We start from the raw sequence: 25,729 nt of genomic DNA on the forward strand, positions 1-25,729 counted from the left end.
TGCTGCTGAGCCGGGTCTATGAATTACACACTTGACCGAGCAATTTGACTACAGCGTGCTCAGTTCCTCTCCTTCTCGCTCTCTCCGCAGAACGAGCATGGGCCACATTAAATAAAGTGATTAAGAGCTACAATGAGAAGTGTGACAAAGAGCGAAGCACAGGTGATGAATTAGGGCAATCACACAGCGCAGCTTCCATTATGGCTTTTGAATGCCACTCCCAGGGCCTTGAAGTGGAAGCAGAAATTCGAGATGAAGAAGAAAAACCATGCTCGTGGAATCATGCTTTGAGGTGTTTGACTGGAGGCGGCGGATACATGGATACAGGAATCAAAACAGGCTTATTGTTTGCTTGTGCTGGATGTCACTATGATTTGTTTTAATGTGTCTGATAGTGACAGTAGCTTGATGGGGACTGTGTGTTCTTACAGCTGAAACACGGAGCAGTTGTCAGATGAAAAATAGCGGTGTTAACAAGTGCAATGACTCATCAAAAGATGATTAATGTCCAACTTTACAGTGGTTACTCAAGCAACAATATCAGGTACTTTTTACTCCACTATATTTATCTGACTGCTACTAATGTTTTCTCAATAGCTCTGAATCTATTGGGTTTTTTTAAAAAATCTGGTTAAAGTCCCTTTTCAACCAGCTGCTGACTGATTCTGAGCAAGATTATTTATTGAGGGTGAAACCTCTAAAGATATTTCTGTTAAGACAGTGTTAAAGACTGAAATTACAAACCTTTTACATACTACCATATGATAAGTTTTTATTTTAAAGACTGTGAAGTGAATTCAGACATTTTCTTCTAAACACATTAAATAGGTCATAAATATATTTCTAAAAAAGGTGTAAAAAGCATTTCAACCATTTAGATTTGAATTGTGGAGCTAGGCTTCACAAACTGTGTTTCAAGATTTCTGTGTTCAGGATTTAGTGGGCAGGTCTGAAAAATCACCGCCACGTTAGCATAAACCAGCCCGCGCTGTTGTAGCGGTATAAATACATTCAGCACACACTACTACTACAGTTAGCTGAGTTAGCCGCCAAGTTAACCGCCGAGCTAGCCGCTGAGCTAGTAGCCGAGCTAGCAGCTGGGTTAGCAGCAGAAAGCGCTCAGACCTAGCGTCGATGTTTCTGGTAGAGGTGGTGACTTTGATTGACAGGTGACACTTGGTAGGGGGCGGGGCTTCAGCGAACTCGGCGGACACTCCCACAGCGTTTGGTAGCAGAGAAAGAGGCTGAGTTTTACACAACTTTGAAGCCTAATTTCATATATTTGGTGATTTTTTTAATCATTCAAATATGGCAGGGTGGTTAACAACACACATATTTATTCTTACTTTACACAGACTTTAAATGTGATGTATTGTTAAACTACCCCACTGTATATCAAATACCACTCTACAAGCTGCAACATTGAAATGCTGCTTACATTCATATTGGATTACCTACTTTCCTACTTTTTCTGATAATACTTTTCTGTATTTACTACAGTAACATGTTGGCTTTGAAGAGGAAATACACATTTGCGCAGAGACGTGATAATCAAGTGATCTGGGAACAATGCCTTGATCATTACTGCCCCCTGAAGATTTCACCTATTGTTTCCACCTTAATGTAGAATGTTTTGACCCTTAGCAGTTAATGTTGTCAACTGATTGATCTTGATCTTGCTTGTGTGTCACATTTTAAGGTCTCCTCCCTTCCTGCCTTTTGTTTGTTTTCATTTGCTGATCACTGCCTTGGTCTTACTGTATATTGCTCTGTGTCAGTCCACTCTAGGTCAATCTCTTCTGACTCCTCGCTTATTTTAAATACTAATTTAAATAATACTAACATCTGCCTTCTAACAGGTGGTTTAGAGTTCATCAATTTATCTGAAAAACTCTTTTATACATCAGTCTATCCTATTGCAAAACCAAAGTCAGTGTGCTGCTAACTGAGATCTGAATCTGAGGATATGGTTCAACCCTTTATAGAGCACTCATTGAAATACTTGGCAATGAACAATTTCAACCCTACAGAGTTATAGGATGATATTACATTATTTTATATTACAAACATTTACCAAAAAGCCTACATATAAAAAAATCCACGTGGTTCTACAACCTCACAGAGAGGCATGTGGAGGCTATTTTGAATGTCTATGGAAGTTACCAAATATAGTCACTTGCCAATCAAAGGGTTAATATTATATGATTGCCATAACTGTTTGATGTGTTTTGTACTTCTATAAAAAGTGTCACATGTATTACTCTGTGTTAAATCTCATAAAAGGGACTGCCTGAGGATGCAACATGAATTTCAGTGTGAGCTGACAATAAAGTCGCATTGCGAACTGCAAACTTTTACTTGTAATAGGCCTGGAGTATTTGTGGTATTTCTACTTTTACCTAAATAATGAATAGGGATAGGTCTTCTACTGCTGCGACTGTACCACACAACCTTGACACAATGCACGAGGCTCAGATTCCTCAGCCTGTAATGAATAAAAGTAACCACATCCATACAACTTTGGTTCTTGGGTATGTGAAAGGCGCTATATAAATCTCATCTATTATTATTTATTATTAACTTTGTACATCATGAGCTTAATTACCTCTAGACTTAAACTGCCTTCTGATACTGAAGCAAACAATGAACCAAAAAGATGTGTGATGTAATTAATTATCAACATTTAGGTTTCTTGTGCAAACATAAATAACCATTCAGTCATCTCATTCAGTGCTGCACACATTATTCTCTGTTTCTAATTTCAAACCATGTTCCACTTTTTTTTTCACACTGATGCAGTTTACCCAGAAGGTTGTTGCCACGGCAACAGCAGAATGGGAGGCGAGGACTGTGATTCCATGACAACTGACTCCCGCTCCCACCTCCCACCATATCCTTTGCCTCTTTTTTTTGCCCTGTGGTTCCAATGGTAACTGATAATCAATGAGCACCTTCAATTTGTGTGTTGTATTGTATCTCTGGTTATTTGGAGAGAATTAGCACAGGTGACAATGTAAGAACCTATGTCATGATGCAACATAATGGATGCAACTGTCGAGAGAAGGAACACCTTTCTTGTATGTCACTTGTTTTTTAATGTATTTCTTCCTGTCAATTATTCTTATATTAGTATAGTCTAAGTATAATAGTATATAGTCTTATTTTCAGTATGTCAACAATATTTACATTGTGATTTGACCATCAAATCCTGTTACAGAATCCTGTTACACAGACTTGAGCATTTAACTGGTTTAAGTCCTATTTATCAGATATCAGTTTGTACATGTTAATGATAAATCCTCCTTGCAAACAAAAGTTAGACACGGTGTTCCTCAGGGTTCAGTGTTTGGACCAATACTATTCACCTTATATATTATTCATTAGGTAATAATATTCGGAATCACTAAATGTTCATAGGTATGCAGACAATACTCAATTATATCTGTCAATAAAGCCAGATGAATATGGGGCCTGGATGACGTGCAACTTTCTGCTATTAAACTCTCAAAAAGACTGAAGTTATCTAATGATATAACTACTCTGGATGGCATTACTCCAAAATAAATTTGCCCTTTCATTCCCATATAAAACACATTGCAAGGACTGCCTTTATTTATTCTACGTAAGATGCATCCTGTCTCAAAATGACGCTGAAAAACTAGTCCATGCATTTGTTACTTCTAGGCTGGACTACTGTAATTCATTATTATCAGGCTGTCCTAACAAGTCTCTAAAGACTCTCCAGCTGGTCCAGTGTGCAGCTGCTTGTGTTCTGACAAAAACAAGAAAGAGAGATCATATTACTCCTATTTTAGCTTCGCTGCATTTGCTTCCCGTAAAATTCAGAATAGAATTCAAAATCCTTCTCCTCACTTTCAAAGCTCTTAATGGTCAGGCTCCATCATATCTTAAAGAGCTCATAATACCTTATGAACCAACTGGAATACTGTGCTCCAGGCATGCAGGCTAAATTCCTAGTATCTCTAAACCCCTGTGCACTTCTTAGCCTTGCAATGAGGAAAATGCCTTCATGAATTATGAGAGCGGTGATTTCAGTGGTGGTTGTGGAGGAGAGGTTGAGTCAGATGGCTCGAGGAGAATGAGCGCGTCTTACCTCGTAACCTTTGAGGGAAGGTCCCACCAGGATGACCGGTCTCATGGAGGGAACCACGTCATAAGGAGGGACGTGCTCAGCCTGGAGGGGAGGGCACGCACAGCTACAGTCAAGCTCTAATATAAGCTCTAAGACATGATATATTCAAATAAATACATGCCAAATGTTGTGTTCATCCATTCATGTTAAACAGTAATAATTTAAAGCTACTGTATAGAGACCTCATAATGACATTGATGGAAAGGTAGTCTACAGCTGTTATGAGAAAAACAGTCTGCACTGGAGCAGAATGTGACTCAGATGCATCAACCAATCAATTGAATATAACCCACTGACTTTATGCATGCTCAGGTTAGGATGTGCTGGATTAGTTTAATGGTAGCATTAATCCTTTAAGTGAACATGGGCATGACTGCATTCAAATCAAAGTGGATTGTTTAAATAATATACTGTATATACTGATAGAAGACTTTGGTTCCTCATGTCTGCATAGGACTTAATAATGGTCAATTAAAGGACAAGTTTACAGTTTTTCAAGCTTGTCTTTAAACAATATTGAGGTGCTTATATTGACAATTAAAAGACCCCTTCATAATGTACTAACAGTGTAAGTGATGGGGATCAACTAGATATGTATTAGTGCCAAAGTCCCTCTTTTTGTTACTATACTTCCACCACAGCTCAACAGGGAAACACTAAGAGAGAATTTGATGCTAAAAAAACTGTGAATGTGTCAGATATCTACTTTATTTGACTAACTCAAACTGCTGAAGTCTCATATAGGCTTCACATCAACTTACATTGTAACTGTTTAATGATCACAGTGACACCTGACTGCTGTTTTAAGACAAACTAGAAAAACTGTGAGCTTCTTCTTTTAGAATCTAATTAATATGAGCTGGGATTCACAGATCACAAGGAAATTAATAAAATAAAGTTACTGTTTTGTAAGTGTTTTTTAGTGATGGTAAGCTACAGTGTGGTCTTCTTAATCTACATTCTTTACAAAATGCATTCTTTCATTGAGAGTCAATTTTCTAATCATTCCTCACCAGCTGCACTATCCATAATGTGTAAAAGGGTCTTTTGTACATAAAAACATTGTGGATAACTGTTTACTGTTTACTGATTCTACCATTTATTAATATTATTAATACCAATTTTCAGCAGTAACTCAAGCTCTTTTCATTATTTACCTACAATAAGAAGTAGTTATAATTGAGTCCTTATAAAAGAAGCAATAAGTATTAGTTGTGTAGCCATACTCACCACTTTCTGTTTCTGCTTCCCTGTAAAAAAAGGAAAAGATCAGGTGAGTAACTTCACACTGAGCTGAGACTGAGAAATATATCAGACATCACAAAATGTCACAATACCACAGGAGCTCTTATTGTCACACATACACACAAAAAACCCACACAAACACAGAGCAGTTACAGGGACAAACAATCCCCTCTGTGAATCTGACGGCAATGTTTCCTCTCAGACTCAGTATCTGTGGAACCAACCTGCAGAGTTGGGGTTTGGTTTGAATGTGCCCGACACCATTTCTCCCAGACTGGAGGAAGAATTCCCGCTGGACTTACTGCTATATGATAACACAGAACACACAGAGAGAGAAAAAGTGTTAATGTGGAATGAAGCAAGATGTCATCAGTCAACTACCAAAACCCTCCTGGGAAACAGAATGCTTTCAGGCTTCATATCATGGTAGAAAATAGTGAGTTAAAGATGGAAAATAATGTAGTATTTCTTGGAATTGGAAGAATATTGAGGTATAATAGTGAAATTCATCAATAGATAGATATAATGCTGTTTTTCTCTGACCATTGATATAAGGAGAGATGATGGCGCTCTGCCTCTGTACCTCAACTCCCCTCTGTGCCTCAAACGCATCACCCCATCTGATGGAAAATTCTGCGGTGGCGGGGATCCAGGCACACCTCTGAGATGCTGGACTACACAGCAACCGATTGGCTTTCATCCACCTAACTTCCTCCCTATCTGCCAGCTCAACTGCCACTCATCCCTAAAAAAACGTCTCTCTCCTTAACACATGAAAAACCATCCGACTCTCTCTATCCCCCCCTTTTTTGATTTGTGTGGCTCTTCTGTCGTTTCTCCTGCTCTCACATCCCTGTTCCCATCTGGTCCTCCACAGTTCTCTCACCCATGGAAGCGTCCTCTCTTCTGCTCCTGCTGGAGTCGGATGTTTTCCAGCTTCAGGGGGCTCGGGATGAAGCCGATGTCACAGCCTTCTTTCACCAAACGGCCGATCCACCAGTCATTGTTGTACTTCTGCAGATTGAAGAGATAAAGAAGAAAAAAAACCTCCAGATTTCAAACAGTTATGAGTAAAGATGAGCAAAACTATCTTTTAGTTATTTCTCATTAAATTTAGGATATTTGACCAGAATTGTTTTAGTGTTTCTCTGAGGCTCTTTTTAATGTTTCAGCTACATACCAATGCATCTATAACATATAGTATATCAGTTATTGCATTTGTGTGTGTTTTAATGTCATATCAACAATCGCTTATAAAAACTACAATATCCAGATTGTCAAAAACTTTGCTCCAAAAAACACCTAACTAATCAGTCTGAATCACATGGAGATACAAAGAAGAGTTCCTCATCCAAGCACAACACTGAGACTCCATATACTTCTGCACAGGATGTGACGACAACATGAGAAATACAAAATAATTCAAAACTGAGAGTGAGCATTAGGTGAGATATATAGCTACCTGGTGATTGGTAGTTTGACTAACTACTGATTGGTTGCTACTAAAATGTATTTTGCTTTTATAGAAGAAAATAGTTCTGACATAAATTAAACCATCCAAAAGATGTATGAACAGCCAGGTTTCTTAATCTATGGTGGTCAAGACAAAAAACATCATAAAACAAAGCTGAGTGCCAGTTCCCCCATTATTTCTTATATCAGCACATATCATATTATACATACATTATATTAACAGCAGCCTACCAAATATATGCAAGGCTGTGAATAAACTTATTCTAATACACATTTATTAAGTATTGTTGTGTGATGTGCATTGCTGTGATGGTTATGTGTTATATACGTACCACATGCCACTCAGTCACTTTTAGATCCAATTCTATCCTACCTTTAATATATAATTACTGTGTATTGTTGTGCATGATGTGTATTGTGTTATATGTCAGTACCAAAGACCAAAGTCCATTAAATGGAAAATAAAGTAGTTGGAATCTGAATCTGAACTGATTACACAGCATGAAGCATAAGAATTCTTGCTATGGTTACCTGCAGTTTAATATAACTTGACAGTTGATTTAGTGCAGCAGTTAAACTGTTGACCACAACTATAATGTATTTCAATGAACACTTGTCACTCAATCCATAGCAGTAGAAGAACAGATGAGAAAGTGTGTTCACATACACATATTGGATTAGTAAAATATGACACTCTATACGGTACCAAATCAGACCTTAACCCTGCTCATACGATTAAAAACCAAATTGAGTGGGCTAAATTTAATCCTCCACACAGTGCTTCAGGTTTAGCATCACTGTGTACAGCGCCTGAATTGTACCTCTTTGATGTGGAGGAAGTCCTTGGCATCAAAGGAGACGGCGGTGCCGGCCACAGGAACATCCTCATCCAGGGCGCCGCAGTAGCTGACGTTGGTCCTCACAGCAAATGCCACTGCTTTAGTCTGTGAGAGAGCAGTGAGAAAATCATCAGAGCAATGTGCAGGTCACATGGGTACACAGTAGGGGTGGATGATATGGATGGAATGTTCAAATACAGAATATGAGTCTTCAATAATCTAACACACAGAGAGGGATTCAAAGTGAGAGCTACCTCAGACTGACTGAGGTAGTGAGTTGTCCAGCTCTCAAGACATCTAGCCAACTAATCTATGCTTATCCCTTATTCAAAACTTCAAATATCTTGTGGCAGTAGAGCACTCTGGTCTACTAAGGCTACTCTTAGTGGGGAAACTGCAATCCCTGCCTGCTCTTTTTGCTTCAATACATTTAACAGTAATGTTTCCGAAAAATGACTTGCCCCCAGCTGTTAAACTCCACTGTGGCTGTGATGGAAATATTTTTGACAGGAAATTATTTATTTGTCCATGTATCCACAAAAATAAGAAAAAGGCCATCCCCAAATAATGACTGTGAATGTGAGGAGTACAGTACAGCATGTATCTCTATTATCTTGCAAATAGCTCCCTGTGAAACTACTGAAACTGACCTTTGCCCTCTCGAGCTGGACAGTGGCCTGCTGCTCCCTCTCCTGCTGCCCGCCCTCCTTCTCCTCCTCCAGGGACACATCCGAGTCAGATGGTCGGCTTGTGTAGGAATCAGCTGAGCCCTGGAGAAAAAAAAGCATGTAACCAAGTGCTGGTGAAACAACTGCAGGGTAAAAACTTTGTTTACATGATACAGATTCAATCTGACATCCAAGCGGAATAATCGAGTGATAAACCACTGTAATATTTCATCTTGTATATCCTTTTCAAAAACTCACATTTAAATGTAAAAATGTGCTAATAGATGCAGGACATCATGAAATGTTCCTTAAAACAACTGAGACTGAGCAAATTAATGAGTGGGAGGAAACAGGGACCTAAATGTGTTCGTATGCGTGCGTGTGTGTGTGTGTGTGAGTGTGTGTGTATGTGTCCACTGGGGCCCTGTGTCACAGGAGTTGTTCTCTTCTCTATACAGGATCAAAGGCTGACAGATTAAAGATGACGAACCGACTGAGAGAGAAGGTTCAGAAAGATGGGTTTTTTTGTTTTGCCTTTTGAGATAAAATTAGAAACAGAGCACAGACAAAATACTCAGTTATTTTGATGTGAACAGGAAACGCTGCCTTATTTGGTTCATAAATATGGTCATTTGAGCACAAATGAATTAGACTGATGTTGGAGATAAATCCATTTTGTTTGCAGTCTTACAGAAAAACTGACCTTTATGGATGGAAAGTCTGTAAACACATCCATCGTCACAGGCAAACAGTTTCAAATTGAAAGCGTATGCTTTAGATAACACAGTCTATATACAACATTGAAATCATTGCGCATGTGTCTTATTATCTCTAGGCTCATTTTAAAGGAACAGTTGACATTTTTTCACATTTTGGCAAACATTTACCTCTTTACTGAAACTGTCCACTACTGTCTGTAAATTAAATGTAAAGCTTGCGATTAATAAGACATAGCATGCTGATAAGTGAGCTTTAGAGGTGCTCGGCATTTCTTGAAAATTTGGACTGACCCGATCTAGAGGTTTCCACTTGAATCTAGGTTTTACTCACCTATTGGCTATACCTTCATATTTAGTGTACAGATTTACTTTTTATTTCTGCATTATTGGCCCTAGAATTAGAGAGAAAGAAAAAGTTCTACCTCAAAAATCAATCTCAAACTTCTGCATCTTTACCATGTGACCTCACTCCTCTGTGACTATAGTAGGAAGTAGTTCTTACTTTCATTTTGTGTATTCAAACTAATCTGTCTGCTTGTTTCAACAAAACTGTCATTTCCTGTGAAGCCTCAGCAGAGAGAAACTAACAATTAAAAAGTGTTAGAAGGTAGAAGGTTCTATCTGAAATTAACCTGTTTAAAAATCCATTTAAATATGTAATAGGATTTTGATATTATGTATTTAGAGTACATAAAGGATGACACATCGAGGAGAACTCTACTGTACTATATATCAGTTGTGCCAACTAAGATGTCACAACTTTGAAACTCAATAACTCAAATTCTAAAGCATCACCATCAGAGAAAATTCTGGTTTGTAAGGACAGCAAAGATAAAAACAGAATAAAACAATAATAATATTAACATTCAAGTAAAAGGTGTATATGTATTTGTGTGTGTGTTCAGTGGGTGACTTGACTGCTCCACCAGTCTGCTGCAGGCTGGAGATCAGTCTCATTCCATTACTATCACCAGACTTGTTTCCTTTCTTAACTCACCCCCCCCACCCCACCCCACCCCCGTCCTTATTAGCTGCAAGTCAGTGCTGCTGGGTTTGAGGAACAGTAAAAACACCCACCCACTTGTTAGAGACAGAGAGAGAGAGAGAGAGAGAGAGAGAGAGAGAGAGAGAGAGAGAGCCACAGAGACAGCGAGAGTAAGACCGACTACCCGTGGAAAATGTGCCAACACAACAAGTAGCACAGTGGTTGCACAGAGGCACAGCTGGAGAGTGAGTCCCACCTCAGCAGAGAGAGTTATTACATCGGTGATGTGCTCGTCAAGCTCCAGCATCTCACATGCAGCGAGCCGATTAGCCTGCAGCGAGGGGTGGGTGCAGCTGAAGTGACTCTTTTCATTTCACACCTACTGACAAAGGTGGTCTTAAGATATCAGCGGTGATGATCACGTCACATTATATCCACCACATGTCCACAAAATGTCTCTTTTGTGCAGACTTTTATATTTAAACTTATATGTTTTCCTTTCTACTTTTGACTATAGGGTTGTATCACAAATTTGAAAAACTTAATAATTTGTCTGTTCTCTTCCACGTACAGACATTTGAATCAATTTAACCCATTCAATTTCATTTAATTCTCTGTTTTAAACCAACATTCACATAACATTTGCCCACACATAAAAACAAGAAAATGCAATCCAATAACAGGAATAGACAAATAATGAAATAAAAAGAAGACAATAAACAGCATAAATAGGTAGTATAGGTAGGTAGTAGCTTACCGACACAGTCTACACTTTATTCATACTAAATTGATTGATTGTTTATCAGTATCATAATGTCAAAATCCATCACAGTGGAGAACCTACCGGCACTACCATGGCTGGATTAATACTGCCAGGGGCCCCTGGGCACTGCCGAAGATCATACTGCAATTTTTATTTCATTCCGATTGGATAATGCTGCTGTCAGGTGGAAACCTTGTAACTCTATATTTAGTTTTGAACATTATATTTCTAACAGCAACCATAAATTACCAACATCAAGAGAAAGTCTTGTGTCCTTCAGCTGTGGAACCTAACAACAAAGAAGTGCACTTGCCCAGATTGTCCATATGGTAGAGCCACCATGGGCACTACTGCTATCTGCTGGTAGTACTATTAAATGTACAGTACTTATGATTCCATTAAAACTATACTGCTCCAAGTATCAATAATGTCTCTAATATTCTCACAACAACAATGCCTTTAACTGATTTCAATAAGTACCTGAACCAATGTGAATATACTCCAACGTCAACCATCAATAAATGCACCAAGCACCTCTCATTCAGTTCAAGAGCACCATTCAACAAGCCTCCAAAATGACCACAGTTTCATTGAGCTGACTATCACGACTTGATGAAGGCAGGATTTATTGCAGTGTTGTAGTGTTAGGCTGTGTTAGTTTTAGCCCCCTAGTAAACTGGAACTTGAGTGTATGTGTTAGTGTCCTTTGACAGCATGTCCTTAAAATATTGTATTGATATTTTACAGATCAATATTGGGGTATTTGGTCAAAAAAATGTGAAATTAGATTTTCCCAACATTATGAAAACATTTCTATACCTGAATAAGGTCCTGTAAGTAGACCCCAGCTAATGGACCTGTACTATAATCTATCATCAAAGGTAACTAGATCTACACTATGCTCTCATTGGCTACACACAGTCATGATGCACGTGACACCCCACCATTTTGGCTCTGAGGACTTTACCTTTGGCTGACCGGTGCTGTAGCTGTTTGTGTTCCCATGTGGGAGATCTGGCTTCAAGTCAAATTTGTTACAACTGCACCACGTAATAATGATCACTGAGAACACAGTGGAGTGGCTGCACACCATTTATTTCTTTAATTCATCAGTACAGTTTAAAGAATGACACTATTGGTGCAGGACTGTTCCCTCTGAGCTCAAAAACCAAACCAAAACCAAACAAAAAAACTGCTCCTGCTGCTGCTGTCAATGAAACTCATGAGACTGTAATTTAAACACAGACAGTGGAGTCCTACACACAGTATGATTGTTGTTCAAGCAGCTAATGTCATGAGAACACAACCCCTCACAAAAAGAAAGTCCTGCAGGAATCCTTCACAACTGCAAACATATTCCTGAGGGACTCTTTTAATGCGAGGGTGTTACTAGGCGACTGACGTTAGAGGGCACACAGTTTCCTTTTCAAAAAAAATGGTGAATGATATGTTTACAGAAAGGAGAAGAGCAGATACGTCTCTTGGGACTATCTAAAACTTTACACCCACGCTGTCGGGGCTGTCACATCAGTGGGTTGTTTTAATTGAGTCTAGAAAGCTTATGGGTAATATAACATACAGTATAGTGATCTTATTAGAGAGCTTCAGCTCCTGGACATAAGCAGAATTCATAAATGCTGCTACAATACATGGCAATCTAAACATATGCATTTAGTTGACATGGTTGTCTTTGCTTAAGTGATCCTTCTGATTGATTTCATGTTAATATACTGTTGGCTAGGGTTAGGATTAGGTGTTAGGTTTGGGAATTACATTTTTATATATAGACCTCTTGGCTGAACAGTAGGCACAGGTCTTTTGATTGTTTAAACCCTTTGTATTCCCATTACATTGTAAAACAGTGTATGTTTCTTGATCCAGTTTACCATCAATGGTATAATGGACCTTGATTATCTTTCCATCCGTAGTCTTCGGGTCTCCCAGGTATACTCAGAGACCTAAAGCACAGAACAAGTCATTCTTTGGAGTGGTTTTGCAATTGACCATCTAGACTCTATTAAGTGTTGCAAGATAATAAGTGCTCTAAACCAAAAATAGTACACAACATTTTTTTACATATATAATTAAATAGAAGAACATTTTCTGGTCGTCTTTGTGCATTTCAACCACTCCAAGATGTTATTACCTCTCATGGTTTGATTCTCATGAATTGAATCTTCCATCATGATTGTGTCCACTGTCCTCTAGGGATTTTCAGTACCTGACACAAGTCTGTTAACTGTCCTGATTAAGTTCTCATACAGTTTTTAAACATGATTGTAGTTGTCCAAGTTGGCCCAAGGTGGAGTTTTTAAGTATTCGTGATTATATTGTTCGGACTTCGTTCAATCCATGGGGTAATAAGGTTTTTAATGTATTTATCCAGTGTCTTTCTGCTGCTAGTCCCTGTGCCTCTGACCAACCCATTCTCCTTTCTAGGCCTGCCATCATCAAGTTTGGCTTGCCATGTCTACAAAAATGTGTCACTTTGTGTGTTTGATCGATATAATAGGGTTAGGGTTGGGATAGGGTTGATAACTACAATGACAAATTTGCTTCAACTGCACCAGACTGATATATATACAGCAGCAAAGTTTCAAAAGTTCAAATATGTTGAACTTTGACCCCTACTACATTGACCTTTCTGATCTCAGCCAATGGTTGAAGACGACTGTGGGTTAGGGCTAGAATAAAGATAAATTATAAAGGTGTATTTACAAAGCATCATCACACTGAGACCATAATGAGACGGTATGACTGCATTCAGATTCAGATACTATTCTAGGCCTGTAACAAACTGTTTGAGTCTCTAGTGATCTACCTTCAGTTAACCTCCATATTGTAGCCAGTAAGGCTGCAAAACAGTCATTTCACACCAAAATGCCAAATAAGTGGTCTCCTATAGACTCCCTTACTCCCTCCAATGATCCTGCACAGAGTGAAGTTGCATGCACATGGCAACAGCCTTAAATATTCAGTCATAGTGTGAATATGGCTTTGGAAGTATGCATCAAGCATGAGCTAAGCCTTAGTAGGAGCTTCCAACTAGCAATGCTTGATTAATAAATGAAAATGGGGGAAAGACAGATGTTCTCATGCTAAAACATATATGATTTTTATTCCTTATTTCTTATCTAAAGTGCATTTTATCATTTATGAACTGACATGCATCCACACATCACTACAGCAGTCTTTCTAGTGCAGTTTGCTGTCATTCTCCATCTTTGTTGCTGCTATTTTATCCAAAATCCGTACTTCATGTTACACTACAGCTTAGTAATCAACACATTAGCATAAAACACTGGATGCCTGCCCCATAGGCAATGCACAAACTAGCTTAGTGCAAAGACCACAGACTCTCTGGGGTCCACGGGCTAATTAGAGCTCATTATTGCTTTCTAGTACAGGTACAAGGAGTGAACTGTGTACAGCTGCTTGCAGGTTGCTTTATGTGCCAGCCTCTCTCTGGGGTCAGCAGCCAGTTATTCCCCTTGTCACCAGCATTAAATGAGAGGAAGGACTGAATGATGAGAGTGAGTATGGCTGCTGCTGCTGCTGCTACTACAGTTACCAATGCTGACATCAATATCCTTTATGATTCATTGGCCCCACAGTGTCTATAACCCATCTGTCTACAGTCATTTGTTGCCCCCTTTGTTTGCCAGTCTGCCTGCCTCTGTCTGTCATTTATGTTCTTTTACATTCTGTTTCATTCAGAAGCAAAAAAAAGCACTATAAATGCACTATAGAAATACAATTAACATAGTTTTGTTCCGGTTGTCAGTTTGCATCAACAACCTGTATTTAATGGTCGACTGCTGCATACAAGTGCATCATGGTTACATAACATGCACAAACAGTTATGTTATGGAGCCATGTTGCATGATGTAAAGCTGCACACGGGATAGTGCAACGGGCATGACATGCACCACGAGTTCATGAATTTTAATGACTTCTTTACTTTCATGTCATACAATCAAAGCGGTTCATCTCTCACTGGGGTGATGCTCAATGGCAACAGCGCTCAGTATTCACCTTCAAAAGAAGGGAAACAAACCAGCAAATAGATTAATGTATGACACAAGCTTCCATACACAAAATGAAATATGTTTTTTCTGGCTAACGGTGGTACGGAAGACAAAAGCTGTCAAGATACAACCGCTAGACACATTTATTTGAATATTATAATTGTTTACTTATTTGAACATGTTAAAATAAGAAAATAAAATGTATAAGCAGCGAAACATAACAAAATAGAACTGAGAGCTAAATTTTAGAGAAACAACAAAATAAAAACCATTCAATGTTCGAAAAGGGTGTAGGATGAAGTAAGGAACTTTTCTAGTCCCCCTCTTAAAACTTTTTTTTTTCTGTCTTTCTTTCTTTGAAGTCATAACAGGGACAATAACATAAAACATTGTATAGAAAAAAATAATAATTTTCACACCTGACATCATAACAGATGACACAGTCCTAGCTGGGATATAAAAAACATTAAATAAATAAATTGAATACAATTAAATTAAAATTACTAAATTTTAAAAGTACATATAAATAAAGTCTGAGATTTCAGACAAAAAAATCATAGTCATCTTGTTATCTATCAAATCATATGCCCTGAGGTTTTGCCCAATCCACATCTCAATAATATATATATATATACATATCTATATATATATATATATATATATATATATATATATATATATATATATATATATACCTGTATTTCATTTCTCTGTCATGCTTCTTCACGTCCTGCTCTCTGAAACAACATGAGACTAGACTCTGTACACTCACCTATCTATTCTATAGTCTACAGTATTTACTTAATGCGTCTCCACCTCACGCACCTTAACATAATAATGTCATGTTGACAGTTTGGCAGGTGAAGCAGCATCTTCTTTGTGTCACTGAACAGTGCAGTACACTGGATATCATGTTACATGTGTGCCAGTAACACAGAGACAGAAAGACTCTTTATGTCCCTATAGGCTCCTCATCTTTGTCACTGTGAAGTAAAATCAGTAGGAAACATCACAGCTGACAGCTCAGACTATAGCAGGGAAGGCTCATTGTCAGGATTGTAAAGATGTTATCATGTTTTAAAGTGACACATGCAATGCAAAGTTTGAGTTTTAAACAGTAAATTGAATACAAAACAACCTTTTCACTATATTCATTATTTCAATGTAACAGGAAACCGTTGAATGCACATTTTCAAATGTAGATTTATGGTAGATTTCTGGAACCAGCTACTCTGCCTGCTTTACGTGTTGGATGATATTACTTAATATATACAGTTTATATTTAAATGTAGATCTTTTGTTTAAGGTCACACACCATTCTAATGGTTAAATTTAGCATTATACATATTGTGATCTTGGCTGGAGAGGGCCCATCTCTGTCTCACTCTGTTTGAGTGGCCACTGTGGATGCAGCATGTCACCACTACACTGTTTAAGTGTGAAGATTGTGGAGGCGCTCCATCACTGAACACACTCGTGCTTGCATGCGTGCTGTCAAGCCACATTTGTGGAGCCTGCAGCTTTCAGACAGACAGACAGGAGTGTTGAGTTGACTCCTAGTTGATGGTGATTTTTTTTTTTTCGGCTTTGAACCTTTCAGGTGAAAAACAAGTATTTCCAAACTGCAATGCCTGATTTTTAGCTTCGTAAATTACATTATTTTATAGTTAAAGGACTGTTGTTATGACACTTTTCCATTAGTTTTTTGTTCCTCTTGTAAGGGTTAATAATTAAACTATTAATTCATTTATTTTTTTTGAGGAATATAGCTGAATTAGTTTGATTATAGTATTATTTTAGTTCATTTGAGTACTGGTTAATGCTTTTGTTTTGAAGGTACTGGGCAGCCTGGACACAGAGGTTAAAAATAAACTGATAGAAACTTGGCTGGACAATACAATGTTTTACTGCTTAAGATACATTCCTTAGGTGTCTCACAGCCTGTTTGATTTTGAGTTTATTTATTTATTTTTGATTTTCAAGTTAAGGACAAATTGCCATTACACTCATCACATTATACTAATTTATTACTAAATGCTATAAGTTGAATTATTAAATATTGATAATAGCTAATGACAGCTTTTGACACATCTTGTAATAAGGTAAAGTGTTTTATTTTGATATTATGATATTTCTTTAAAATGGCTGATCTTTGCACTAGTATTAATTATGGATCGATCAATTAATCAAACTTTATTTATCTATATAGCAGCTTTCATACAGGTTAATGTAGTTCAAGAGTTGACTGAATTGATTGAGAAGTGACAACATAAAGAAAATGAATACAAATGACAAAGGAACAAAAACAAATTACAAAGACAAAATTAAAAAAAGAAAAAGTTGAGTGCAATGCATGCAAGAGAAAATAAGAATGATGAATGAATTTTTAAAATAAATTAAATAAATGAGAGAAAAAATAAATAAATATAAATAAAAGTGAATAAGAGAAAATCCTTCATTTTTCCTTAAACAGAAATAGTTGCTTAGTTTAAACAAGGTTGCATTTGAAATGTTTGCTTTGGTTTTACATTATTTTGCATTGAGAAACAACTGAATGATTTCAACCTTGTGCCACAATTGATTTTTTAAATATAAAAGCATAGCTCTTATATGTTGTGGATAGGTATTTCTACAAATGAATAAGTGAATCACAAACCAGAATAACCATTATCATATATATTTGTAAGCCCCACTAATCCAAACGTGACGGCGCTTTATGCAGCTACACCAGAATGTCTCCAGCTCTTGAGGTCAGGTGGATCCTGCTTCCCTTTTTTTTTTTTTACCGGACAGCCAGCTGGTGGACGTTTGGAGACCTGCAGACTCAGCCAAATGGGTTGAAAACGTGGGCCTCAGCACAAATGTTTACCTAACAGATGATGGCACAGTCTGTTTCCTGCATGGATGCGACCACGTACTCTGTTCCAACACTACTCATTAACAGCATCCATCCACAGAGGACCAGCACAGTACAGCATGTTACAAACAGACTCTCATTCATCTCATCTGAATATTTCATAAATCCTGATGATGTGAGGTTTGAATGAATAACGAATATATGAAGTAAAAAATGAGCGATTTGCTGCTTTTCTCTATTGCTTTACTATATAGCCAGCTTCAATGTACTCATTGTCTGCAGCTGTTCTTCCTGCTTAAGGCTTCCATCCTTTGTTCCATTTAAGAGCGCAATGCCATTTTATACAATAGTATGATTCCAACTTTGTGGCAACAATTTCAGGAAGACCGCTTTCCTGTTTCAATGTGACAACAATAGCCTCATACACAAAGCCAGCTCCATAAAGACTGATGATTTTCCCAGTTTGCTGTGGAAGAACTTGACCTGCCTGTATAGAGCGCTGACCTCAATCACGTCAAACACCTCTGAGATGAACTGGAACACTGTACTACGAACCAGGATGTATCACCTCATCACCTTACTAATGCACTTGAGGCACAATGGGAGCAAATCCCTGCAGCCAGGTTCTAAATGTTTTATGGAAAGCCTGAAAGCAGAAGGCTCTTATAGGGCGGATTAATACACATGGTTTTGGAATCAGATCATGGTCATATATGGGTGCAATGCTTGGTTGTCCACATAAAACTGAACAACTTCGAGTTTTGGACTGAAAAAAAAAACAAGTAATGAGAAGATGCCACCTTGAGTTTAGGAAATCTTGATGGGCACCTCTCACAATGGGAATGAAAAAAATAGTTTTAGTGCTAGATTACAGTAATCCATTTGGAAATAGGGCTGGGCAATTATGGCAAAAAATCATAATCACGATTAATTGAACTTTTAACTTTTTTACGATTAATGAACGATTATCTCCACCCTTGATGAACAATTATGTATTTTCACATTTTCTTTTGTTTTGTATTTTACACTGCTGCCCTCACACGATATTTAGTGATATTTTCGCACACAAGTATCTTTAGAGAGTGAAGATAAAGATGTTTTAAGGTGTGACACTGTGGTTAATGTCTAGTTTACTTGATTAGAACTATGAAAAGATCATGGTTTGGGTTAAAATGATCACTGGAGACAAGTTTTCAAAGTCATGGCAACAGTGAACACCACGATTAATTGACATGAGCAAGATTAAGTCGATTAGAGTTTTTAAAATGTTGGTTTCGATTATTTTTCGATTAATTGCCCAGCCCTGTTTGGAAATGTATATTATGTTGGAGCTAAATCCAGAGGTTTGGGCAGAGATTTTACTAGACTAGACTTTTATTGTGTTGTAGGAGCCAATTAAGACGTCTGCTATAAATAGGAACTATACCGTGTAGGTTCAGGTGCCGCCCGGAAAGGGAAACAGATTTTTGACCACACACACGCACACACACGCACTCACACACACACACACTCACCACACCTACCCTGTATTCACCTGGTCACATGAAGCTCAAGGCAGAGGAGCTGCAGTTGGGCTGTGATTTTGTGAACTGTTGGAGTATTAATGCTTGAATGGAAAGGAAATACTACATGGAATAAATGGACAATTTTCAACTGGCAAGTACTGAATGGACAATGTTTCATTTAATCGGAAGGTGAAATGTGCGTCAATTAACTAATCCGTGGTGGAGCACCTCAGTGGCCTAAAGCGTGGGCTTGGCCACTATATGTGTATTTTGATGAAGTATGACATTAACCTCTACATACTGTCCAGACTGACTTTTGACAGCTGTAAAAACCCCAAATGTTCTTTTACCTTGAGATTTGTTGACTTAAAGTGATCTAAAGTGGCCAAAACAATGCACAAAAATGAAACATATTTTACAACATCTGGAAACAGCTCTAAAAAACTGTACACTGTGCATGTGCAAGAACACACACAATCACACACACACACACACACACAATGGGGTTAAAGCTCACGGGACCAGGAATTTTGCTTACAAAGGGTTGCTTGACATGAGGACTAAGGAATGATGTATTGCTTCAAATTCTGCCCTGTTCATCAATTTCTCCTCCTCCCGCAACAGCGCCTCCTTTTTTTTCTCTCCACAACCATCTTATCCAATTACCATCCTCGTCCACTTTCATATAGCAGAACAGATGTTTTGCGCGATTGCATTCTCCTTTACGAGCCACGACGAGAGAGACCGAGGTGCAGTATGTTTGGTGATAAGCTTGGTATTATCACTGTGATGCGGTAGACAGTCTTGTTGTATGAATGTGTCTTGTAGGCCTGCTAACAGTTAGTGGATTATATACATGACTGATGGTAGGAACATATAGTCAGATAATTATTGTGGAATTGCTCTTTATAGAACATTCAGAAAAAGAAAACTACTTTGAATAGATGAACAAGACAAAAAAGATTTGTTCTTGTCCTGAATGTGGCAGTTTTGTTGAAAGCCTACTACATGGCATGAGTGGGAATACACAACAGCTGCATTATCAATAATTTAATGAAAATAAATGGCAAAAATGTGCAGCAAAGGATTTGAAACAGCAGTAAGTCAGTGAAATCAACCTGCTTGGCTGGACGGTGGGGATTAATGCCTTTGTCCAAGGCTTGCAGGCGCCTCTGCTAATGATCCATTCAGAGCCATGGGAGTCTTTCCTTGATACAAATAACTGTTATTTACTGCCTCATTACAAATGAAATCTATAACCGGAGCTCTGGAGAGAAAGGAAAATAAAAAAAAGCATCACACCGACGGCCATGATGGAGCAGCTTTATGTTTGGCTATTTCAAAATAATGAATGATGTCTCTGGAAACAGAAGAAATACTTGTAGATTTTTTAGGTTCTCAGTATGTATATATGTATGTTTTTTGTTTGTTAGGTAGCAGGATTCCTTAATTAGGGCTGCTATTAACTAAGTTAAATTAATGATTCAATTGTATTTTTTTCCCCATTTAGTTTAGCTATGAAATGTGAAAAATACAAAAAATGCCCACCACGAATGATCAAGAGCTGAAGATAACATTTTCAAATAGCTTTTTTTGTTCAATCAATGATCCAAACCCCAACGATATTTAACTTTATAATGATATAAAACTGAGAAAAGCAGCAAATGTTCACATCTGAGAAGCTTGAACTAGTGACTGCTTGATCAACTCATTTTAGAGAACATAATTTCAGCACTTATTTCAATACCAGATAGATTTTAGTGAAATTTGGTATTACGTTTGGTTACATGACCAAGAGAGAGAACTGATTAGTTGCTGTTGCTAATGGAGCCACTATAAGCCTATAAACTATGAACCATAGAAGCAAACTCTTCTCTTTTGCTTGGCTTTTTCCTTCAAGTGTAGCACTTCTCTTTAAGCCCTTAATAAATGGTTTACCAGTGGTTTTCAAACTGTGGAGCAGGAGAGTTAAGCAGGGGGGGGGGGGGGGGGGGGGATCTGAACACCCAGACGTGATAAACATATGCTGTGTCTCAAATCACATACTTCTGTTAGCACACGTTTGTGTAGTACACTGTGTATACTCTGTACTTAGTTGTATAATGTGCAAATTTCGACAGGTTAGTGTTAGCTGGCGTTAGCATTTCTGGTACCAAATCATTACAGACTGCTAAATGAACCCAATAAACCTACTGATGACTTAACAGTATAGTGGTGCTTTGTGAAAAAATCAAATAATAATAATAATAATAATTATAATAATAATGTATTTGTATAATGCAGCGATGTTCACCGTAGATACAACTTCCTCTGCTGCTATTTCCAGTTTGAATAGTAGCCCATTTCCCTTCCACTAGGTGGCCAAGATGGCGACCGTTGAGGGTGAGAAGTGTCCATAGTTACACACTCAACTTTTGAACATTTTGAGTGCACCATCTGGCTACTTAAAGTACACTGCATTTTTCCATACTTCTCAGTATGAACACACTTATGCACTCAAAATATTAAGTGTAAGTACAGAGGTACGCGATTAGAGACACAGCAATATTTTTAGATTCAGCGTAATCAACACTAAATACCTACAAATCTGCTTAGAAATTCTAAAAGTGTGTAGTGTGTAGAGTATAACTCCAGAAGTTGCTTAAGAATCTTCATATCTGTTTTCTACAGCATCAAAGTAATCCAGTGATCATCTGTACAGTCATGGATAAATTGCAAACAACAAGACCATTAAGTAGAGAAAAAGTAAACTACTGTCAAAGTTAGTCATGTTATTAATACTCCCCACATTTGCCTCAAAACATTCCTGAAACCATCAGTTCAAGAATGACGAAGACGATGTCATTCGGCTCATTTTACCGGAGAGGACAGTCAAGAATTCAGAGCACGAGGCACTTTGAAGCATTCCCAAAATGACTATCATGTGCACAGACACAAGCAACAAATCTGCCAACCAAACTCTCTCCCCCTCTTCTCTGTCTGTCTCCTGTCTGTAACCACACAAACACACACACACACATAGACACACATACACACAAAGAGTTGTTTGTGAGGGTATTATCTAGGAGTGTCAAGTGGCCAGTCTTGAGTCCATCGTGCCACACTCGAGCTTTATCTGTTCAGACGCCAAAGCTCACTCTGTATTCCCATCTCCATCCTTCTTCCTCCCCTGACCTCCACACCTATCAGACCCATGCTAAAAGGGCTAAAAGCGTTCTCTCTTCATTAAGTCTAACAGTAGCCACTGGGTGCCTCTGGGCTAGTCTGAACTAGCTGGGCCCCAAACAAGGGACTGTGGCTCATGATAATTGTAAGCTTAAAAAAGGCTACATGTTCTCTTCAGGCTCTTTATGCTCTCTTCAGAGTATTCCAAAAGGAGTACAATTAAATTTTACATAATAACTTTTTTCCAGATAGGAGCGCCCTGGTTGGATGGTTATGGTTACTGCATATGCCAAATAACCTCAACGTCCCTTCACATCATACTCATCTCTCTCTACCTTTGTTTCCTGTCTGCCTCTTCACTGCCTACCATCCAATAAAGGTAAAAAAGCAGAAAAAACAAACTTTTAAAGATGAGTCATACATTTAACAAAATGTTATAGAGCTATAGTAAGTGGGTTATGTCATTCCTGCAAGGTAGAGAAAGAAAATAGTTTTTCATTGCAATTGTTAAAGAACAAGGCCACAATATTTCAGAGTTGTATTAAAACAACAGTCATGTACACACACTCATATATTGAGTTTTGGCTCGGTGCAATCATTCCTCCTGTTCATAAGAGTCACTGAGAGATCAACCTGTAAGGTGCTTCTGATTGAGGTGTTGGGGACCAACATCTACAGTGCTCTTTCTGTGCAGAATACATTCTAATGTCATACTAAAAAGACTGTCATTTTGGAAAATATGTACTTTATTTGTCTCACACAGACTGTTGAAACCACATGTTTGCCAATGACGGTGGATTTCCTCCCCAACACTTACAAAACCACCTACATTGAGCTCATTAAGAGGGGATTTGAACAGAAATAATGATTCCACCGAGCAAACACTGTTTCACTGTTAATTTGGGCACTTGACTGTCTAAATGGCGATGAGTATGAGTACAAAATATCTTGATATTTAAAGATATAAAAATATATTAAATGGGACCAGCTGTGGAGTCATGTTAAGTTACTGCTGATGAAAACCAAACATTTCCTGCTTTACTGCCTCATATTAAAAGCTTAGACATAATGGAGAGAGGAATAATACAAGCAGAAACAGCCACAGTGATGATGATGTTTCATGAATAGGTTGAAGGTGGCAGACCTCCAACAAGTAAACAACTTTTATTTTGCTGTTCTGTGCAATGCAAAAACACTCGCAGTATGTCAGCTTGACCCCTATTAGAACACCATAATGTTAGCGTAGTGGAGCAGTAAACTCACACACTGTGTACAGCAGATATTTGGATAAAGAAATCTGTCACAATCTGATGTCAGTTTGGGCTGATGTAGAAAAAACATTCTGAAGCTGTTTCATTTAAAAGTGGGGTGTGTCTTATACACCAGTTTGTCTTATTCACCAGTAAAATACAGAGAGAGGTTGGATATGAATATGATTATAGGCATATAAAAGGCCTCCATACTAAGAAGGATAACTATAACTATAAAGATAACAATGTGAACTATAAAGTCCTATAAAACAGCAGTGTCAAGCACAAGCTGCGCACTCACATGATTATGTGTTGATCAGAAGTATTTCAGACACTAGTTGCTGTGATGTTTCAGTATTTACAAACCAAACTGATGTGGCAAAGCTATGTGCAAAAGAGCGATTCAGACATTTGCGCACACTGACCGCTCTGATGAAAAGTTTTTGGGACTCGAGTAAGCACACAGGTACACACTGCATTAAATATGTAAAGTTCTTTTGAAATGTTTAACTGAAATTCAGCCTAACCTGAAGACAGTCAGAGTTAACATACCAGCCCAGTTCAGTTAATCAAATCATTACTGGACCATTAACCATTAACCTGACACACTGTTTCACATGTAATATTTGTGTTTTAATTGTGTTTCTAATAAAAGTAAATTGAAAAAGTTTTAGAGTATAACAATATGCGTTACTGGTCTGTTTCCCGTCATGAGACCCCCCAAAATAGACCGTGTCTTATACACCGGTGCAACTTATAGACCGGTTTTTACGGTACTTCTACGTACATTTTCCCTTTTTTTCATATTTTGGCCATGTTTAATATTTAAATAAAATGCATTATTATTATCAAATCCACCACTCTGACATTATATATTACTGAAAATAAGGAAAATCATGATAGGTCCCCTTTAAACATTTGTGAAGATATGGATGGAGCAAGACACTTGACCCTGATTCATTGTTTTAATATGAGCTCTATTAATAAACTGACATGACCTGACTTGACTAACAATTCTGTGCAGCCTGTACCAACTCCTGGTTGAGAAAGTGTGCGTCTGTATGAACTCAAAGCAAAGCCATGTCGAATCTACAATCATCAGCTGCCATACGTATACTATACTGTATAGCCATCTGAGAAAAGACACAGATTGGTCAGAGTGCCAAGCAATGTCACTGTGTATCTTAGAACACATTTACAAGACATCAACTAGAAATGAGTCACAGGTTGATGATTCCAACCAATGGACTCATCTCCGGGCCTGTTGCCTTTGAAGTCCCTGAACAAAGTCTCACTTCCGAAATATCCAGACACCCACAACTTAGTGACAAGTGCTGATACCAAACCACAAGGACACTAAGAGCCCCAAAGATGTCTTCTGTAGTGCTGCCAATACCGCCCTGCATGTGGAATGATGTGGAGCAGGATGGCTGTGTGTGTGTATGTGTGCAAATGGTTTTTAACTTTGGATTGAATGATTGACAGTATAAAAGGACTAGGATTATGGTTTTAATTACATTTTTAAAAAGTAACCTGGTAATCAATGAATCCAGCTATATTTAAAGAGGTTGGATTAGACAGTCCCATTGAGAATGTAAGGATTTTACAGTGAATCCATTTCCTGGACATAGTGCTGTGGAAGTAAATAGTCTCCAGTCTCATCAACTTTTTAGACCCATAATAATGGAACAATACCACATGATAAAAACAACATCTGAAACAACAGGAAACAGATTGCATTTCTTGGATTTCCAGAGTCCTGGAAGTAAAAGTCCTGTTCATAGATAGCGTTTGATGAGTGATAGTTGGAGGACTTCCAGATACTTGTATGGACATGAAACTGTCCCAGTTGAGTCATCAATACAAAAACTGAGCAGCTGAGTTAGATAATATCCGGATCTTTGAAAGAAAGTGATTAAAGTCAGTCAGCTGTTACTCCCTTTGAGAAACTTTTAATCATTGCTTAAAATTTGTTCTGGTTTGTACCTCTAACTAGCTTGGCAAAAAAAAGGGGAATCTGGAGTGAAAAACCCCAGCCAGTGAACCAGTGACTGCCACATAATACACCATCCAGCCAAA

At 38.0% G+C, this 25,729-nt stretch overlaps 1 protein-coding gene across 2 annotated transcripts in view; it reads right to left on the reverse strand.

Moving 5' to 3' along the window:
• Positions 1-25,729, reverse strand: part of cacnb4a (calcium channel, voltage-dependent, beta 4a subunit) — a 44,680-nt gene that overhangs the window by 3,524 nt on the left and 15,427 nt on the right. Inside the window, exons 3-8 of one of the 2 annotated variants that reach the window (XM_053329272.1) lie at positions 8,361-8,480; positions 7,693-7,815; positions 6,285-6,412; positions 5,623-5,699; positions 5,384-5,403; positions 4,115-4,195 (exon numbers count right to left, since the gene is read on the reverse strand). In XM_053329272.1, coding sequence (XP_053185247.1) covers positions 4,115-4,195; positions 5,384-5,403; positions 5,623-5,699; positions 6,285-6,412; positions 7,693-7,815; positions 8,361-8,480 — 549 coding nt within the window. Of the gene's footprint in view, positions 1-4,114; positions 4,196-5,383; positions 5,404-5,622; positions 5,703-6,284; positions 6,413-7,692; positions 7,816-8,360; positions 8,481-25,729 lie in introns of both variants that reach the window. The other variant, XM_053329271.1, reaches the window with a different exon arrangement.

Source organism: Scomber japonicus, chromosome 11, assembly GCF_027409825.1.
Source record: "Scomber japonicus isolate fScoJap1 chromosome 11, fScoJap1.pri, whole genome shotgun sequence".
Classification (NCBI taxonomy): Eukaryota; Metazoa; Chordata; class Actinopteri; order Scombriformes; family Scombridae; genus Scomber; species Scomber japonicus.